The 19139-nt window shown below is 42.4% G+C and overlaps 2 protein-coding genes across 5 annotated transcripts; one reads left to right on the forward strand and one right to left on the reverse strand.

The window, feature by feature from the left end:
• The first annotated feature begins 1150 nt into the window (after positions 1 to 1150).
• Positions 1151 to 5806, forward strand: LOC147981945 (uncharacterized). The gene is made up of 3 exons (XM_087516150.1): positions 1151 to 1285; positions 1442 to 2246; positions 3549 to 5806. Exons 1-3 carry the CDS (start codon positions 1151 to 1153, stop codon positions 5804 to 5806), a joined length of 3198 nt encoding a protein of 1065 aa, XP_087372276.1.
• A 503-nt stretch (positions 5807 to 6309) lies between these two features.
• Positions 6310 to 10225, reverse strand: LOC125526420 (G-type lectin S-receptor-like serine/threonine-protein kinase At4g03230). Of its 4 annotated transcripts, none has more exons than XM_048691137.2 (8): positions 9524 to 9660; positions 9336 to 9422; positions 8420 to 8530; positions 8154 to 8335; positions 7341 to 7551; positions 7026 to 7263; positions 6747 to 6897; positions 6310 to 6642 (listed from the first exon to the last, which is right to left on the reverse strand). In XM_048691137.2, the coding sequence occupies exons 2-8, from the start codon at positions 9376 to 9378 to the stop codon at positions 6334 to 6336; spliced, it is 1245 nt and encodes a 414-aa protein (XP_048547094.1). In that variant the 5' UTR covers positions 9379 to 9422; positions 9524 to 9660; the 3' UTR covers positions 6310 to 6333. The 4 variants fall into 4 exon arrangements, with proteins under 4 accessions (XP_048547094.1, XP_087370310.1, XP_048547091.1 ...); XM_087514184.1 differs by having other exon boundaries at positions 9336 to 9416; positions 9524 to 9658; XM_048691134.2 differs by having other exon boundaries at positions 9336 to 10225.
• Positions 10226 to 19139: the final 8914 nt, after the last annotated feature.

Genomic DNA, 19139 nt, shown 5'->3' on the forward strand with positions numbered 1-19139 from the left:
GACCATCATGCTCTTTCTTATGAAAAGGTATGTACTAATGGAAACGGTCCTTGTATTTAGGAGGTGTACCGAAGCAGAAGTGTGATTATAAATAAATTAAAAAAATTCTCAACTCTAGCAGGTTCATTAAAATAATTTTAAAGTCTCACTGAAAGTTGAGACTTTAAAATTATTTTAAAGTGCACTATAATCTTATCTTTGATATCTTAATAGGAGCCCTACACCAGCGGATTTTTCCGGCTTCTCAAGCAGCCATGTCACCCGAATTAATTTTAGGTGTGGGATCAACTTTGAATACAATCGTCTTTTCAGTGCTTGGGTTGTACGACGAAGTCAGCCTATTGAGAGCATGTGGGCTGCCTATAGCCAAGTACTAGGTCGCAGACTCCTTAATCGGCTGTATAGCTCATGGATGTCAACGGCCGCACTAGGTCGCTCACCGTCATCTTCTTGGCTGTAACTCTCATCGCCGTCGCTATCTCTTCCACTTCCGCGACCTAACCTCTTCCAGAATAATCCGCGCATATATATCAATAAACGGTTTTGCTAAAACTCAGCTAGCTGAGAAATAAATTGGTCTCATTCACATCCCTGCCCGTTTCGATCTAAAATCCTGTGCAATGTGAGCCACAATGGGCTTAACAAAACTGTTTGCAATGAATACCTAACACACACGGTGATATGAAATCCAATAATCCATGTTGCAATGAGGTATCTCATTGCATTAGGAGATTCAATAGAACCGGTGCGTGGTGTGGCACCACAGTGCAATGGGTTAGCGATCATTACAATATGATCTTCGCATCAACGACACGGGTCGATAGCGCTGGGCCAGAGCATCCTATGTCCATGTGTGATGTGTGGTTTTTGTCAAACGAGATATGTATGAGGAGATAGATAAGATAGATAGCCGCATGGGTAGTTTAAATTATGTATTCGGTTGTAACTATACTTCTTATCTCCTATACTTCTTCTCCCTCAAGTTATGTATCTCCAACAGAATTGTACGTGTATCAGGGACTCGCAATTCCCTATATAACACGTACCACGTCCCCCTCGAAGGGTAAGACGTTTCCGCATCACACATGGTATACAGAGTCTCCTCTTCCAATCTCATCTAGCCTAGCTCATCGCCATTAGTGCCCTAGCCATGTCTTCCTCCGGCTCCTCCCACCCAAACCTCAACCAACAGGTTACGGAGAAGCTCACCCGCATGAACTATGTTCTGTGGCGTGCCCAGATCGTGCCGCAGCTGCGGGGTGCTGGTGTCTTTGGCTATGCCGACGTCACCACACCGGAGCCGGCTCGACTCCTCGTCACCTAGGACAAAGACGGGAAGGAGTCCTCAACGCCCAACCCTCTCCACCCAATCTGGGTCAAGTAGGACCAGCAGGTACTTGGTTATTTGCTCAACAATCTGTCCAAAGAGGTTCTTGTGCAGGTGACCGCGATCACCACGTCGCCCGCGCTCTGGGCTGCTCTGGCGGGCATGTTTTCGTCGCAGTCTCTCAGCCGGGTGAACAACATCCGCACGGCCCTCATCAACGCGCAGAAGGGGAACCAGTCCGTCGCCACCTACTTCGCCCACATGCGCGGCCTCGCGGACGAACTCGCCGCGGCCGGCAAGCCTCTGCAAGATGACGAGCTTGTCTCCTACATCCTCCATGGGCTGGACATGGACTACCAGCCCCTGGTGTTCGCCCTCAACGCCCGCATCGTGCCTGTCTCCCTCGACGAGCTCTTCTCCATGATGAGCAACTTCGACCAGCGCGTGGCGCCTTTCCAGTCCTCGGGCGGCTTCAAGTCATCGGCCAACGCCGCTTTTCGTGGCCGCGGCGGCGGCTCCTCGCATCAACGCGGATCACCTCGCAACAGGGGCAAGGCCTCGGGCGGGGGACACGGCAACAACAACTCTAGCACTCGCGGCGGCGGCGGGCGGCCCTCTTCTGGCAACAACAGGGGCCGTCGCGGTGGCTCTACCAGGTCACGGCCAGATGCACCTCGCTGCCAGATCTGTGGTAAGCTTGGGCATACGGCCAAAGACTGCTGGTATCGCTACGACGACGACGGCGACTCCTCCCAAGACGAGGACAAACTTGCTGCTGCTGCGGATGGCTCCTATGGGATCGACACCAATTGGTACGTCGACAGTGGCGCCACCAACCACATCACCAATGAACTTGAAAAGGTGACAATGAAGAAAAAGTATCGTGGCAAGGATCAAATCCACACAGCTAGTGGTGAAGGTATGAGGATTAACCACATTGGTCACTCAATTTTTCATACCCACCGTAGAAAAATTCTTCTTAAGAAAATCTTGCATGCTCCTAGTGCCAATAAAAGCCTTCTTTCTGTTCATAGAATTGCTCTTGATAATCACGTTTTTCTCGAATTTCATCTATATTTCTTTTTGATCAAGGATCAGGCCACGAAGAGAATCCTCTATCGAGGTAGATGTGTTCGAGGGCTTTACCCATTGATTCCGGAGCGCACAAGATTCAATAAACAGGCTTTTGGTGTTGTCAAACTCTCGTCAACACGATGGCACGATCGTTTAGGACATGCTTCTTTTGCTTTAGTTGAAAAACTTAGGAAAAATAAGCTCCCGTATGTTGGTGAGCGCAATGTTGAAACTATTTGTAATTCTTGTCAGCGAGCTAAAAGTCATCAACTCCCCTATCCAATTTCTACTAGTGTGTCTACTCAACCATTGCAATTGATTTTTTCTGATGTTTGGGGACCGGCCCCTAGCTTTGTTGGTCGGCACACTTACTACGTAAGCTTTATTAATGACTATAGCAAGTTTTTCTGGATCTATCTTCTTAAGAAAAGATCCGATGTTTTCCAAGTGTTTAAAAACTTTCAAGCACTTGTTGAGCGTAAATTTGATTCCAAAATCATTGCTGTCTAATCCGATTGGGGAGGGGAATACGAGAAGTTGAACTCCTTCTTCCAAACCCTTGGCATCTCACACCATGTGTCATGCCCTTACGCTCACCAACAGAATGGCTCAGCTGAGCGCAAACACCGTCACATTGTTGAAGTTGGTCTTGCTCTTTTAGCTCATGCGTCCATGCCATTAAAGTTTTGGGACGAAGCGTTTCTTACTGCTGTACACATTATCAACATGCTCCCTAGTCGTGTCATAAATAATGAAACTCCAGTAGAACGCCTTCTTCATGTCAAACCTGACTATTCCACTCTTCGTGTGTTTGGGTGTGCGTGCTGGCCTAACCTACGCCCATACAACAAACGCAAGCTCATGTTTCGATCAATCCAATGTGCTTTCCTTGGGTACAACGCCCAACACAAAGGTGTAAAGTGCCTTGACATCTCCACTGGTCCAGTCTATATATCACGCGACGTGGTTTTTGATGAGACCAAATTCCCTTTTTCTGATCTTCATCCAAATGCTGGTGCTCTACTTCAAAAAGAAATTCTTTTGCTTCCTCCAAGTCTCTCTGGTTATGATCAAGGGGGTGTTGATAATTGTTGTGATCATATGTTGGCTAACCCTCTTGCGCATGAGTCACCTGATGATGTTACAGGAGCACCACACTATGGAAACAGAGAAGAAAATGGCGAAGAAATCAACCCAAACGGTGACGAAATCCATCCAGATGGCCCTCATCACATGTGTCGCGGCGAGGGGAGCAAATCCCCCTCGGGATCGGAGCTGCAGATGCCCAGGCAATCGCCTCTGGGATCCGTGCCAACGACCAGCCGCACGCCCGCGTCAGATGCACCAGGCGTGGTCGGTTGCGTGGGCTCCAGCAGCCCGCTGCATGACGCGCGCCCCCCTCCGACAGGGCGAGACGCGCCCTCTAGCCCGCACCGGTCTCCCGCCGCCACGCGGCAGCGCGACAGTGGCCCAGACCGCACGCGCTTCGCAGACCAGCCGGTTTGCTACAAGCAGCGCGGCCTCACGCGCCAGGCGGATGCGGGGTCGGCTCCTGATTCAGGCGGGCCCGCGCAATCACGCGCTCATGATGAGCCGGTCGGCGCCCCTGGATCGTCTGCGGCCCCTGCGGTGTCTCCCCCACCATCGCCTCGGGTCACAGCCACAAAAAATCCCGTGCATCCAGAACCGACAGTGGCGGGCGAATCTTCCTCGAGTTCTGCTGCTGATCTGGCTCCTGTGGGATCCTCTGTGGCTGCAGATCCTGCTGGTTCACCAAAACGCCGCACAAGACTACAACAAGGTTTGATTCAACCGAAAAATTACAAGAACATAATCAAATATGGTCTAGTTTGTTCCACAGGTGAACCAGGTGAGCCCAACACAATTGAAGATGCTCTCAGTGATGACAAGTGGAAAAAGGCAATGGTAGAAGAATATAAGGCACTTGAAAGAAATAAAACGTGGCACTTGGTTCCCCCCAAGCAAGGTAAAAATCTCATTGACTGCAAGTGGGTATTCAGAATTAAGAGAAAGTTTGATGGAACCATTGATCGCTATAAGGCTAGACTAGTTGCAAAAGGCTTCAAGCAACGGTATGGCATAGACTACGAGGATACTTTTAGTCCGGTTGTAAAAGCTGTTACCATTCGTCTCGTACTGTCTATTGTTGTTTCCAGGGGATGGAGCCTTCGACAATTAGACGTACAGAACGCGTTTCTTCACGGTGTTCTGGAAGAGGAAGTGTACATGAAGCAACCTCCTGGGTTTGAAAGCAAATATACACCTTCCTATGTGCGCAAGCTAGATAAAGCATTATATGGACTGAAACAAGCTCCAAGGGCATGGTATTCCCGTCTCAGTAAAAAGATGCAGACACTTGGCTTTGTTCCTTCCAAATCTGACACCTCCTTGTTCATTTATAACAAGTTCAACACTTCCATGTTTGTTCTCATATATGTTGATGATATTATTGTCATGAGCTCATCTAATGAGGCAATATCAAGACTCTTGAAGGATTTAGGTGCTGAATTTGCTCTCGAGGATCTAGGAGAATTGCATTACTTCCTAGGAATTGAGGTGAAGCAGCACAAGGATGGGCTACATCTTTCTCAGGAAAAATATGCCACAGATTTGGTAAGGAAGGCAGGTTTGCAAGGTTGTAAACCCACACCCACTCCTCTCTCTAGTACAGAAAAATTATCTCTTACAAAGGGAACACTCTTGGGTCTAGAGGATAGTACAAAATACAGAAGTCTTGTAGGTGCACTTCAGTACTTAACATTGACCAGGCCAGACATTTCCTTTGCTGTCAACAAAGTATGTCAGTTCCTACATGCACCCACCACAGTTCACTTGACTGCAGCTAAGCGCATTGTCAGATATGTCAAGTATACTTTGAATGTTGGTCTAAACTTCAGCAAGTCACCCTCTACTCTTGTCAGTGCCTTTTCTGATTCAGATTGGGCAGGATGTTTGGATGACAGACGCTCCACTGGTGGCTTTGCAGTATTTTTTGGACCCAACCTTATATCATGGTGTGCCAGAAAACAAGCCACAGTGTCCAGGTCGAGCACTGAAGTAGAATACAAGGCCTTGGCCAATGCAACAGCAGAAATCATCTGGGTACAGTCAATCTTGAAGGAGTTAGGTGTGAAAAGCTCTCAAGCTCCATGCTTATGGTGTGATAATCTTGGTGCCACCTATTTGTCTGCAAACCCAGTATTTCATGCTAGAACAAAACACATTGAAATAGATTTTCATTTTGTCAGAGAGAGAGTTGCTAATAAACTCTTGGACATTTGTTTCATTCATTCAAGGGATCAAGTGGCAGATGGGTTTACAAAAGCTTTGCGTACAAGGAATTTTGAAGATTTCAAGCATAATCTCAACCTGATGAAGTTGTGATTAAGGAAGGGTGTCAAACGAGATATGTATGAGGAGATAGATAAGATATATAGCCGCATGGGTAGTTTAAATTCTGTATTCGGTTGTAACTATACTTCTTATCTCCTATACTTCTTCTCCCTCAAGTCATGTATCTCCAACAGAATTGTACGCGTATCAGGGACTCGCAATCCCCTATATAACACGTACCACGTCCCCCTCGAAGGGTAAGACGTTTCCGCATCGCACAGTTTTATCCGTGTATGTGGTGGTGCTCTTCCAGGCAGACGTCATGTCTGGTTTGTAAATTTGCCTTAGGGCATCGGCACTCTCTCCTTGATACTGTCTAATTAATAATGGGTGGATGTTCTCTGGAAAAAGTAATGCTGCGTTATGTACTTAGCCTGTCTTCCTGTGTTAGACGTATTTAATCTTGAATTAATGTAGAAATATCTGGAGAATAGTATGATAAACTTCATAACATCTCGAGTTTGGTGTGAATAATGTAGAAACAACTCAGATAATAACAACTGAAGCAAAGTAATCAGCTATCTGCCATCTGGCTCTTCAGTGATGGTTACATCATTATTACTACATGGGACAACAACACTAGCTGATTCATGTACCTTAGATACCCTTAAGTTGAAGTATGCTGGATGATTAGGCTCTGGGAGAATAACATTCTCACTATTTAACATTGCAACAACATCTGACATGGTGGGCCGATCATCTGCGCTCTCTTGAACGCACATCAATGCAATGTTAATGTACCTCCTAGCCTCTGTTGTATGGATCTCCTTAACAATTGACACTTCTAGAAGCTCAAGCCACTTTCCTCCTTCCCAGAGTTGCCATGACTGCATGAAGTCATAATATATCTTTTTCATATACATATACATGATAAAGGTACTTCAGTCTAAAACATAGTACACTCGCATGCGAGAGTGTAGAAAATGCTCACATATCCAAGAAGGTTAAGAAAGTCTCCGTACTGATGGAAGCCAGAATTCCTTTTCCCACTAAGGATCTCAAGAAGTAACACACCAAAACTGAACACGTCAGATTTGATTGAGTAAATGCCTTCAGATGCATACTCCGGAGACATATAACCACTGAAATGAGATAGACGCAAAAGGAAATATTATATTATATCAAAATTTAAATTTAGGCTCATCAACTAAAAATTGGTGTCATAGGCACTATCTATATTGTAATTTGTCTTTAAGAAAGGCATGCTTACTATGTACCCACTACCCTCTTTGTGCTTCCCTGAGTATCATTTGAGCTGAAAATTTTAGCTAGACCAAAATCAGAAATTTTAGGATTCATTTCCTGATCCAAGAGAATGTTGCTGGCCTTAAGGTCTCTGTGAATGATGCGCAAACGAGAGTGCTTGTGTAGATAGAGAAGACCTTGGGCTATCCCTTCGATTATCACGCGCCTCTTTTCCCAATCAACCAACGTTGTTTTGTTTTCATCTGCACATTAGGAAGTGCATTTTAGAGTATGAACAAATCACAATAAAAAATATGGTTCAAAACTGCATTGTGGGTACCAAATATAAAGAAGTCCAAGCTCTTATTTGGTAAATACTCATACACCAAAACTTTTTCCTCTCCCTGAATGCAGCATCCCAAGAGTTTGACCAGATTGTTATGTTGTAGTTTTGCGATAAGTTCAACTTCATTCTTGAATTCTGTGAAACCCTGTCCTGAATGTGAAGCAAGCCTTTTAACTGCAATTTCCATTTCATCTGGTAGTCTTCCCTGTAAGAACGTACAAAACAAAATTGGAGGTGAGGTGTCTTACTGATCTTATAATTGTGCCCGTTTCAACACTGTCAGTCGTATGTATGTATAACATCTGGCTTGAACACTATGCTACAGTATTTGATAATGTACTAACTACTCAGCAGTACTAGGTGGTACTTCCCCAGATCAGAGAGGAATTTGCCATAGCGATCTACTGCTGTACGGAAACTCTTGTACATATCTCTTTCTCTTAATATAAGGACATGCAAGTTTTTTCCGTGTTCTTGAAATTTTTTTTCAATGACAGAACGTGACATCCATATTAAAGAACTTTGGGACACAAAACCTCACATGTTGAAGACATGTTCTTAATATTCCATTTCATTGGATCAATTCAATTGCCTTTTGAGTTCCAGTCCACTTTAGGACAAAATAAACAACTATATCAAGACTTCCTTATTTGTCTATTTCTGTAAAATTATGTACTATATTTTACGTGTACTTGGATGAATGCATTAATTTGTTAGTGGCCAGGAGATCTTTGATTCATTTAAGCCAATAGAGATTTAATTTATATTTTTGGAATGAACTCAATCTTTTCAGGACAATACAATTACCTTGTAGACAGGGCCAAAGCCACCTTGCCCAAGTAGATTCCCTTTGGAGAAGTTGTGCGTAGCATTCAATATCTCAGAAAAGTCAAAGAGAGTGAACTCTGAACTCTTCTCCTCCAATCTCCAAACCAGTGCATCTTCTTCTGGCCTATTCGTGGCAGCTTGGTCATTTAAGTTTACCTTTCCTAAATTGAGAGGATACACAAATATACATCATTAAGTTGTGCCTCAAAACTGGCTGACTTGAATAAATTGTTGTTACAACAAACCTTTTCTTCGTCTTCTCATCCATACAACGAAGCAGATAAAGCACATAAGTATTGAGAGCAATGGAGCCACCACCGCAATGATCCACAGCGGCCTCTTGCTTCCGTTGCGTCCTAAGGAAAAATAATAATGTACAGTTCTCATATATAAATGAAACGAAGTTATTTGTGGACAGTGATAAATCAGCTTCACCAATTGAACAATAAGATACAGATATAACTCTAGCCCCAAAACTAAGAAAACTGAAGCTTTTTCCCTGACACAATTCTAAGATATTGTCAATTGGAGAAGTTCTATCTAAACACACAATTTATGTACTATAAGATACAATATAGCTTAAGATATAGTGCATCAGGAGTATCATAATAATGAGAGGATCTTCATTTGACGAAACCCAAATGATGACAATATCTTTTTTTTTGGAAATGGAGGTATACCCCCGGCCTCTGCATCATAATGATGCATGCAGCCATAAATGATGACAATATCTAAGTATCTATTTTCCTTCTAAGTAGAGTTACCACAATGTAGACTAAATTAATCAGCTGCCAGGAAAGAGAATTTCATGTAGAATACTATTCTTATTTCCGAGCTTATTACTTCTCACAGCATATACATATATGTATAAGTTCTTTTAAAGTCTGCATCCATAAATGCTTTACTCAAATGGAAAGAAGAGATAACAAATTAAAAAGAAAAAAGAAACATCGAGAATTTCAAATAACGATTGTGTTTCCCCACAAGATGTGTGACATATTGACACATGACCTAAATTGATTAATCCAATTGCAGCCTTGGTGCCTTGTCCATCTATGAATGGCTGTGTACATCACTTGATGTAGATGCCGGGAGTAATCCTTCTTTTTGAAAATAAATGTCCATCCATGGATGTGCCAGGAAGGATGAGAATTTACATACCGTGCTGTTCTTTGATGGTCGTTTGCACATCTGGGGATGGCATAGCAGCAGCTGGTGGCTGCGATCGTGGGAGCTTTGTATCTGGCTCTACACGTGGCGTGGTAGTAGTGTTGTCGATTGCCGGAACATCAGGGGCCAAGTTGGTAATATGCAGTATAGGATCTTGGAAGAACGGATATATTTCGTACCTTACGGTGCACCGTGTCCCAAGAATTCGACCACCTCGCTTACGGTCGATGTAATTGAGCGTATACTGCAAGGCCTCCCAGAAACAGGCCCCACAGTCTTCGATGGTGAGGTCGGGCGTGCACTGCATAAGACAGTACAACGTTGGGAAGGAGCTGATGTCTAATTGCGAGGTGATGAACCTCCTCGAGCTCTTAGTGGCGGATTGTGCCGTGCCGTTCAGAAGCGTGAACAAGAAGAGCTTGAAATAGTCAACGCTTGTCGTGAGATTCTGGTAGTTCTCGAGGATGAGTGTAGTATTGCCATTGACGGTGGTGGCAAGAAAATTTTGGTTGGAGAACCTGAGCATGCAGATATCGTAGTACACGGAGGCGTCCTTACTGTACGGGCAGAGCTGCTGAGCGTCCTGGAAGGCGGTAGCCACGCAGTCCTCGCAGGCGAAGGCACTGGTGTCGCCGCGGCAGAGCGTGAGAGCGTGGACCATGTCCGGAATATCACCCACTGTGGCGGTGGCGAAGAGGGTGGTGTTGGACGCGGCCTTGTTGGGAAGGGTGGAAGAGAGGAGCCTGAGGTTAGCTTGGTAGGTGCTATTTGGTGTGTAGTTGCCGTTGTTGCCGCAGTATTGCCATTGCGCAGCGGCGAGAGGCGCGAGGAGCAGGAGCAGAAGGAGGGGGGCGGTAACCATGTCCATCGACTAACTTGGTACCTGGGCTGGGCAGAAGCTAGTAGAGAATTCTTATACTAAACAATACTCCCATCAACATCACAAGCATGGAAATGTGTTGGGACGTGTGTACTGGTCTAGCCGCCGAGCGAGACTATGCGTGGAAAAAACTACAAGAAGATTTTGGTGTTTACAAGGAATCAAGTGTTTTAAGGGCATCTCTAATTGATAGCCAAAATCTAAAACCCCAAAAAAGGTATCCGCATAACTTTAAATCCCCAAAAATCCTGGGTATTAAGAGTCTGGTTTCTAATCGATGCTCAATACTTGACCGAAAAACATATTTGAATTGTAATTTTACTGCTTTGTACATCCATATGGCACATCCACTTCATAATAAGCATATGCTTCCTCCGTTTCTTTTTAGTTTGTATATAAGATTTGGTCAAAGTCAAACTTTGTAAAATTTGACTAGCTTTGTAGGAAAAGATATCAACATCCACACTTTGAAATCAATAATATTAGATGCATGATGAAATTAATTTTCATAACATGTAACTTCAGCATTGGAGATGTTAATATTTTTTTCTATGAAGTTAGTCAAACTTTACAAAGTTTGACTTTGACCAAATCTTATATGCGGACAAAAAAGAAACGGAGGGAGTATGTACTGAATTCACTAAAAAAATATTCTATGTAATTGAACATGTTATATAATTAAACTTCAGTTTGACATTAAACAGAAGCTCCCAGATAGCTAATCTCGAGGAATGCTCCAGGTGCACAAAAATATATGATAAAATGCTAGGTCAACAATTATGTAACACAATATATGTTAATGTTTACAAAAAAACTATTCGTGTGGTCGGAGGCGTACCCCGCAGTACACGCGGTCAGCAGTAGATGTCTGGATCACCCGGTCGTCGCGGGAGTCGCTTTAGACTTGGGACTCGGTTTAGTTGACGGGGGCAGCTTAGCAGCTCCTTTCAGCTAAATCAACTGACCGAGTTTCGGAAAATCTCTATGATTGGCAGGGGGCCTAGAAAGTTGACTGGGAGGGAGGGCAGGACTTGCTGTTGGGGCCCTAGCAGTATACCGCTGACTTGGTTGACTGATTAGAGCATCTTTTAAAAAAGCTAAACTAAAACAAACTTATTTTGAATGGAATTATTGGCGCCTGCCTGCTCTCTGAGGCTTGCCCCCGCGTCGTCTCTCCGAGGCGACTTGGGCGGCCACCCCGCCGGGCGCCGCCATAGCTCGCCGCGGCCGGCAAACAACGTTGGGCAAAGCCCGGTGAAGGCTGTTTGCCAGGGCCGTGGCGTCGTCTCGGCTTGGATGACTGTTCGAATGTATCTCATGATATAGGTGATGTCGCGGCGTTGTGCAGTCTTGGTTGCCCGGTGCTTTTCGATTGCGTCGACGGTGCAGTGTCATGGTTTAGTCTCGGCTCACCGCTGCAGTTCGAGCGCCTGTGGTGCCCCTTGTTGTGATGTTTTGGGTGTGCTCTGTGGAGTTCTATGCTTGGGGATGCCCTTCGGCTACGCCGGTGACACACAGGTGTCGTGGCGTCATCTCGGCCCGGGTGACCGTTCGAATGTACCTCATGACACAGATGGTGTCGCGGCGTTGTGCAGTAATGGTTGCCACAGTGCTTTTCGATTGCGTCGATGGTACAGTGTCATGGTTTTGCCTCGGCTCGACGGTGCAGCTCGAGTGTCCATGGTGCCCCTTGTTGTGTTGTGTCCCCGATGAAAATTCAAAAAAAAACCTTATTTTTATCTGAAAAAAGTTAAGTTCGGAGGATTAAGCTTTTTCTCAACTAGCGGATTCCCTAAACTCCTAGAGTTGGGCCGTTCAGAGTTCAACTCCAGGAGTCCTCTAAATTTTGTACCGGGATCTTCGCCAGCTTCTGTCCGTAAACCCATGGAATTGGACCGGTCAACAGGAATTTCAGGGGCGTACCCACAGGACACCGGGTGCGATCTATTTTCTTTGCAAGTTTTATTATGTAAAATATAGTGTGTGACACCCCATCTTTTTAAATGAAAAATATGAGCAATCATATGCTAGGACACCTGATCATTTTCTCTCTAGGTCTGCCCCTGAGGAATTTACGTGGAGTATGATCATTTTTACAAAAACTCTTGGTGTGGTCGGAGGCGGTAACCACGCAGTCAGCAGTGCATGTCTGGATCACCCGATCGCTGCGGGCATCGCTGTAGACATGACTAATTTTCCCACCCGGTCGCTGCGGATGTCGATTCAATTGACGTGAGTAGCTTAGCAGCTCCTATCTGTTAAATCAATCGACTAGTACCCTTTATCGTTAGAGATACTCCTTTCATTTTTATATACAAAGCCACTATGAAATATTCATTTTGCATCTATACAAGGCCACCAACAATAACCGAGGCAAAGTTAATGATATTTTCTCGTACTAACAACTTGTTTAATACTTGCATGCATGCAGTCATAATGACAGTCAACTACTTCCTCCACTCAGTTTCTTTGCATGCATGCAGAGTGATCACAGTAAACAAAAAAAAATTGACTTGTAAAGTAGGCATTAAATGTTGCATTAGTACCTGTAATCCGAGTTTGTGGCCTTGTATAAAAAAAATGAAGGGAGTACTAAGCTCCCGTGAAATCAAGCGCTCTCGTGCGTCGGGGCTTTGATGGGCGCGTGGACCCTGCTGGTCAGTAGGAGGTCGTGGGCTTCTTCCCCGCGTTGTGGCTCGCATCCTTTTTTTTAGGGTGACTCGCATCTTTTATTCCTTATATATTTTACGTCGGTTGGTGTTTAGTCGTATGGTCAGTTCGTCCGCTCGATCTTTTGCCTTCTCTCAATCTCGGTCTCTTCCGTATCCTTTCTCGATATCCGCCGCCGCCGCCGCCGCATCCATCGCACCACGGGCCTGAAAAGGGCGACTCTATCGCTCCCTATACTATAGGATGAAGTGGGAGCATCGAGAGGGAGCAGGCAAGCCGGAAAGGGATCATACACCCTGCGCTGCCGGAAGGCCCTACCCCGTCTCCCCCGACGGGCCGGGCAGGAGGAGCTCCCCCGCCATGCCGTGGCTCTCGCGCCAGAGTCGCCCACCTCCTCACGGCCTAGATTTCTTACTCATGGCCGCATCGCGTCGCGGTGCATGGGGCGCATGCTGCGGGTGGAGTCCCTCGGTGATGATGACCTTGGTGGTGGCGTGTGGCGCATCTCCAACTGCGTTCCCTTCTTCCCCGCAAAAAAAAAAAAACTGCGTTCCCTTCAAATCCGCCATCTGACACCAGCCAATCGACGAACGGAGCACAAACGGGTCAGATTAATCCTTGCACAACCTTTTCCCCACTGGCCGCAATAGCAGCCCCATCTTTTCTCTCATCGGATTTCACCTGGTAACCACTCTCTCCCTGTCTGTTTATGTTTCACACAAAGCTGCGTTAGTCGTAGGTAGCTAGATTTCCCTTGGCGCAGGTGGGACATATATGATGCATCATCAAATCAACCAGCTTAGGGATTATTTGATATTTTTTTTCTGGTCTTCCCATCAACTGAAACCAAACAAGGAAAATATCCAACCAAGATTCAGAGGAAGTACATAATATAATGAGGACATTTATGAAATTCTTTGTTGGGATAAAATCTATAAGAACGGAAGTACACTGTTGTTTGGCAGAAAAAGGCAAATTCAAATGCATGTGATAATAATAATGATCGTACTAGCAAGATCTGCAGAGTTCACGAAGTATACACTAGCAATACCGAAGCCAACATATAAAGGTATTCCAGGTTTTCATGTTACAGAAACAAAACATGTTCATGTAATTGGCTTAGAAATCATCGTCATCAATGGGAAGGAACATCTTCAAGGTAGTGTTATGTGAAAGCTTGGAGCAACAATTATTTTTAATTATTTGGATAGTATGTAAACTTTACACTAATCTTTTCAAGTCTGTGATAGGCCCACATGACTTTTTTGTTAACACCACATCACCACAACATGTCCTTTGCTGTAAAAAAATCCAATGGTGACCATATGCATTGAGTCAGATCAAAAGTATGTCTGACATATCATTGAATTAGCACCAAGAAGCTCCATTATGCATCATATATATTTAACACTGCAGCACCACCAGAAGCTCCTTTGTTGTAAAAAAGAGTCAAACAGTATCTTGTGCAATGCCATGCCCATCCAGCATCTAAGATTGGTGTTGCATGCCCTGCAACTGTAACAAGGTATATGATGTTTATTTCAAATATTTGAACCAAGGTCTATAGTGCTGGGTGTTTACAGATTCGGAATTTTAGTTGTAAATCAGATTATGCAGACATGACAAATACTTTTTGTAGATTATATGCACATATACTTATCAGCCGGCATTTTAGCAGGACATAATTTAATTGTTTAAAATTACTATGCGATGTTCAATTACTGATTTTACTTGTATACTGAGAGATCAATTATTGACTAATAATCACTTTTGTTGTACTGAAGCTAGGTTGAGACCTCTGTTTCCTACTCATTACAGATACTTAAGGCAAGAAAGTGATACTTTTGGACATTACTTATGGAATATTTCACTTCTGATGGTAGCTGCATGTTCATAAAATGTATTTCAGTTACATGTAATTGTGTATGCTTTCTTGATGAACAAACCTTAGAAGCTGTTAACCATCTGTAGAGAGACAACTCCTGTAAGGATACAACTTTACGTAATTATCTGTTAGGTACAAAGTTAAGAAAAATAGCTCATGTAGTAATGGTATGTGTGAACAAACTATTCAGGTTAATTAGGTAAAACTTGCACAATATAGGATGAATATACATAGAGGAAAACCAACTTCGTACTGATATACACAGTCATCCAAGTTGAGTTGAATCTCCAGCCAGTCACCAAAAGGGAGCAGCTACTGGCAATGTAATAGACTTCAAAATCAGTAGTAAATTTCCCACCATCACTTCAACGCCCCCTCCGCTGCTTGATTTCCCCACTATCAATTGTTCTTACTCCTATAAGACAGCCGACAATACATCTGTTGTTTATGATATCATGTTTCAAAAGGAAACACCAAAGAAAAATTACTCTAGCCTATGTTGTGGCGAACTTTTGTGTGTTTCTCAACTCAGAATATCTACAAAAGCTACCGAGGATTTCCGGCGCAACACGCAGGGTATCTTCTATTTTCTTAATATGTTGGTGATTGGCCTTAATATATGCCTTGGACCATTTGGGTTTCTAAGGTTACTCGTTCTTTTATAACTAAATAGATGATCCCCGCTAACCAAATGCTCTGAATATGCATACATGCCACTTCAACATGGAAACATGCATAGAAAAGACACACCTTGGAATGCATGAAAGCAAAGTCCACATAGATACAAGAAATCATATATATTCCATGGATCAGTAGTCATATTATTAATTCAAATATTCATTTTCAATCAAATTTCATCAGGACATATTACAATCAGTTCTCGCAGCAACGCACGAGGTATCGTCTAGTGTTAAGTAACATTCTTAACACCTTTGTAGGTGTAGGAATATTGGTGTTGGTTCCTTTGTTGGATGTGTGCGATTTATCAACAATGAGGATCTTGAGCATGTGGGACACGATCTTGATATTTTCGTCATATCGGTGCCCCTGATCTCGAGGTTTTGTAGCACGGGGAGCCCGGAGCTGATGTGCTTCTCGAAATCCCTGTGGAGACATATCTTATGGAGGCGCTGGGCGCTAGAGCCAGAAGCCAGAGGAGGCAGCTTGTTACCGGAGACGTCGAGCGTCGCCGGGGAGAACCGGAGGCCATGGCAAACCCACCAACTATGCGACCAGCAAGAACGGTCGTGGTAGTGGCACGTCCACAGTGGAGGGGACAAGGGCACGCTCAACCGCAGGGTGCCCAACGGTGAGGCCCAAGCACCACGTGGCACGACGGGGATGTCCAGGCATGACGAGGTGAGCCAGAGGTGGCACCATCTCGACGACAGCACGCGGGTCTATAGGGCCTTGAGGCGTGACAGGATGTCGTGGAGGAGGCAGTCTGATAGGTTGCTCAGTCGATCGACGTCATCGTTGGCACCCCCTACGGTTGTCCATGCATGCAGATGCTGGTGAATCTGATTTTCCTTTCTGCTTTCTCGACGCCGGAACAAATTTAGATCGATTACTCAAGTACAAACAACAATGTCTACCATGGGGACAACAGCTCTCCTTTTTCTTATTTGAGGGGAAACGGGAACAAGTACTTTTTGAAGGCAAGGGAACAACTACTACTGTACTACAAGTCTACAACAAGCCCTAAAGCTGAAGGCCCAGCCCAGCTCAGGAGACCCAACCGCAACGGCAAGCCCAACCCACGCTAGAGAGGGCGAACCAGGAGCACTAAGTGCGAGTACTTAGGATAGCGCGCGACTATATCTCATATTAAGGGAGACGATAGGATGTCTCACTGAAGGGTCTACGTACACTAATCGGGCAGGCTCATTCGCGCCCTGTTAATAAAGGATAGCACCGCGACTATATCACATTAAGCAAGACGATAGGATGTCTCGCTAAAGGGTCTAAAGTAATCGGGCCGACCCATTTGTGCACAGTCAATAAAGAAAAAAGAGGGGAGACAAGGGAGCACGCAGGAGACTCAAACCCATGTCTCCTGGTTGACAGCAAGTGTGGCTAGCCACTGGGCTTGGCTCGAGTTAGTGATGGAGTAATATCGTGGGCCTACTTAAGAGGAAACGAGTCGGTTTTCCACTGTTTCTTCTCCGTTTTTTTTCAGATTTTGTTTTATTTTCTTTTGTTTTTTCACAGGTTTTTCTCCATTTTTTTCTCGGTTTTCATTGGTTTTTTCTTCTTTGTTTTATTTATTTATTTATTTATTTTTCTTCTCTGGTTTTTTCATTATTTTTTGTATTTGTTTCTTTTTATCATTATTTTCTTTTTTTGTTTGGTTTATTTTGTTTCTTTTTTGGTTTATTGTTTTCTTTGTTTCTTTTGGTTTTCATTCTAAATTATTTGCATAAGTCAACAACTTTTTTCTAATACACCTTTAACATTTTTCCAATACAATTTTAACATTTTTAATACATGGTCAACATTTGTTCTTTACACATTTAAAAATAATCAAATGCTTGATTAACATTTTCAAATACAAAATTAAAATTTTCTAATAAATGATCAACATTTTTCTATGCACATTCAACATTTTTAAAAAGCTTGATTAACATTTTCTAAATGCAATGTTAAATTTTTTTTGAACACATGGTCAACTAAACACGTTTAACATTTTTAAAATGCTTAATTAAAAATAAATAAATACTTGTTTGAATATTTTTCAAATATTTGACTAACATTTTTATATATATGATCAAATTAATTCATCATTTTTACACATTTAACATTCTTCAGATGCTTGATTAACATTTTTGAAATACTTGTTAACCATTTTTAAGTGCTTGATTAACATTTTTATATGCATGGTTACATATTTTGCATCATTTTTTATACATGGTCAACTTTTTTATATATACACATTTAACATTTTCCAAATGCCTGATTAACTTGTACAACATTTTTTCATATGCTTGATTACAAAATTTAAATACATGATCAAATTATTTCGTACACTATTTTTGTATACATTATTCGTATACGTGATAAACATTTTATCTATACACATTTAACATCTTTCAAATACTTGGTTAACATTTTTCATATGTTTTATATAGAGTGATTTTTGTAATATATTTATTTAGAACATTTGAAAGTAGAAAAAAAAAGTAAAAATAAAAATAAATAAAAACATGAAAAAAATTACAATAAGTAGACATCAGTCTCCTCTTTTACAAAGAGAAATTTCTGTAATATATTTATTTTTGCGAACTCAATTCACTCATGGAGTTCTTAGATCAGTAGATCTTGATAGAGTCTCGCTTATAAAGGAAGAGTGGCGCGCTAGCGCGGCTCACTTTGCTTGTCGACATGGACCTCGTTGCTATGTTTTTAGCTTCAAACTACAGGGTGTGCGTTAGCACTACGGCTTTTTAGCCTCCCTTTGCTGGTTGCAAACTATCACTAATCCCAGAGGTCAACCTTCAACCTTTTTCTTTGAATCTCGGGAAGGCTTTCTCGGGGAAAAAGCTAATTGAGGAACTGCTAAATGACCTAAAAGAAAAAGAGGAGACTGACTCCGACCTTTCAAAGCCATATCTCATCTGGTTGATAGTACAGGACTTCTCAGGTTTCATTGGGTTTTTTTCTTTCTTTCTTTTTTTTGTTTTTCTTTATTTCTTTGTTTCTTCTCTAGCTTTTTTATTCTTTTTGCATTTGTTTCTTTGTTTTTTATTTTATTTTCTTGTTTAGTTTATATTGTTTTTTGTCTATATTTTCTATTTTCATTGTTTCTTTTGGTTTTCTTTCTATGTTTTTTTGTATATGTGAATTTTTTTTTCTAATACACCTTACATTTTTCAAATAGAAATTTAACATTTTTTAATACATGGTTAACATTTTTTGTACACATTTAAAAATAATCAAATGCTTTAATAACGTTTTCAAATAAAAGATTAAATTTTTTAATGAATGGTCAACAATTTTTTAATGAATGATTAACATTTCTTAAATACAATATTAACATTTTTTGAACACATGGTCTACTAAACACATTTAACATTTTTCAAATGCTTAACTAAAAAATTAAATATTGTTCGAATATTTTTCAAATATTTGACTAACATTTTATATACATGGTCTAAAAATTTCATCATTTTTTAATACATGTTAAACATTTTTTATACATATTTAACAGTTTTCAAATGCTTGATTAGCATTTTTGAAATACTTGTTAAGCATTTTTAAAAATCTTGATTAACATTTTTATATACAAGATTATATATTTTGCATCATTTTTTTACATAAATGGTCAACTTGTTTTCTATACACATTAACATTTTCCAAATGC

This window comes from Triticum urartu, chromosome 3A (assembly GCF_056163025.1).
Source record: "Triticum urartu cultivar PI428250 chromosome 3A, HENAU_Tu73, whole genome shotgun sequence".
In the NCBI taxonomy this organism is placed as follows: Eukaryota; Viridiplantae; Streptophyta; class Magnoliopsida; order Poales; family Poaceae; genus Triticum; species Triticum urartu.

Coding starts and splice junctions, on each gene's coding strand:
- LOC147981945 (XM_087516150.1), top strand. CDS start 1,151: ATGTCTTCCTCCGGCTCCTCCCACCCAAACCTCAACCAACAGGTTACG. Junction 1,286..1,441: donor GTGTCTTTGGCTATGCCGAC/GTCACCACACCG, acceptor GTTCTTGTGCAG/GTGACCGCGATCACCACGTC. Junction 2,247..3,548: donor CCACACAGCTAGTGGTGAAG/GTATGAGGATTA, acceptor ATGATGTTACAG/GAGCACCACACTATGGAAAC.
- LOC125526420 (XM_048691134.2), bottom strand. CDS start 10,212: ATGGACATGGTTACCGCCCCCCTCCTTCTGCTCCTGCTCCTCGCGCCT. Junction 8,336..8,419: donor GATGAGAAGACGAAGAAAAG/GTTTGTTGTAAC, acceptor CTCTCAATTTAG/GAAAGGTAAACTTAAATGAC. Junction 6,643..6,746: donor TTCTTAACCTTCTTGGATAT/GTGAGCATTTTC, acceptor GACTTCATGCAG/TCATGGCAACTCTGGGAAGG.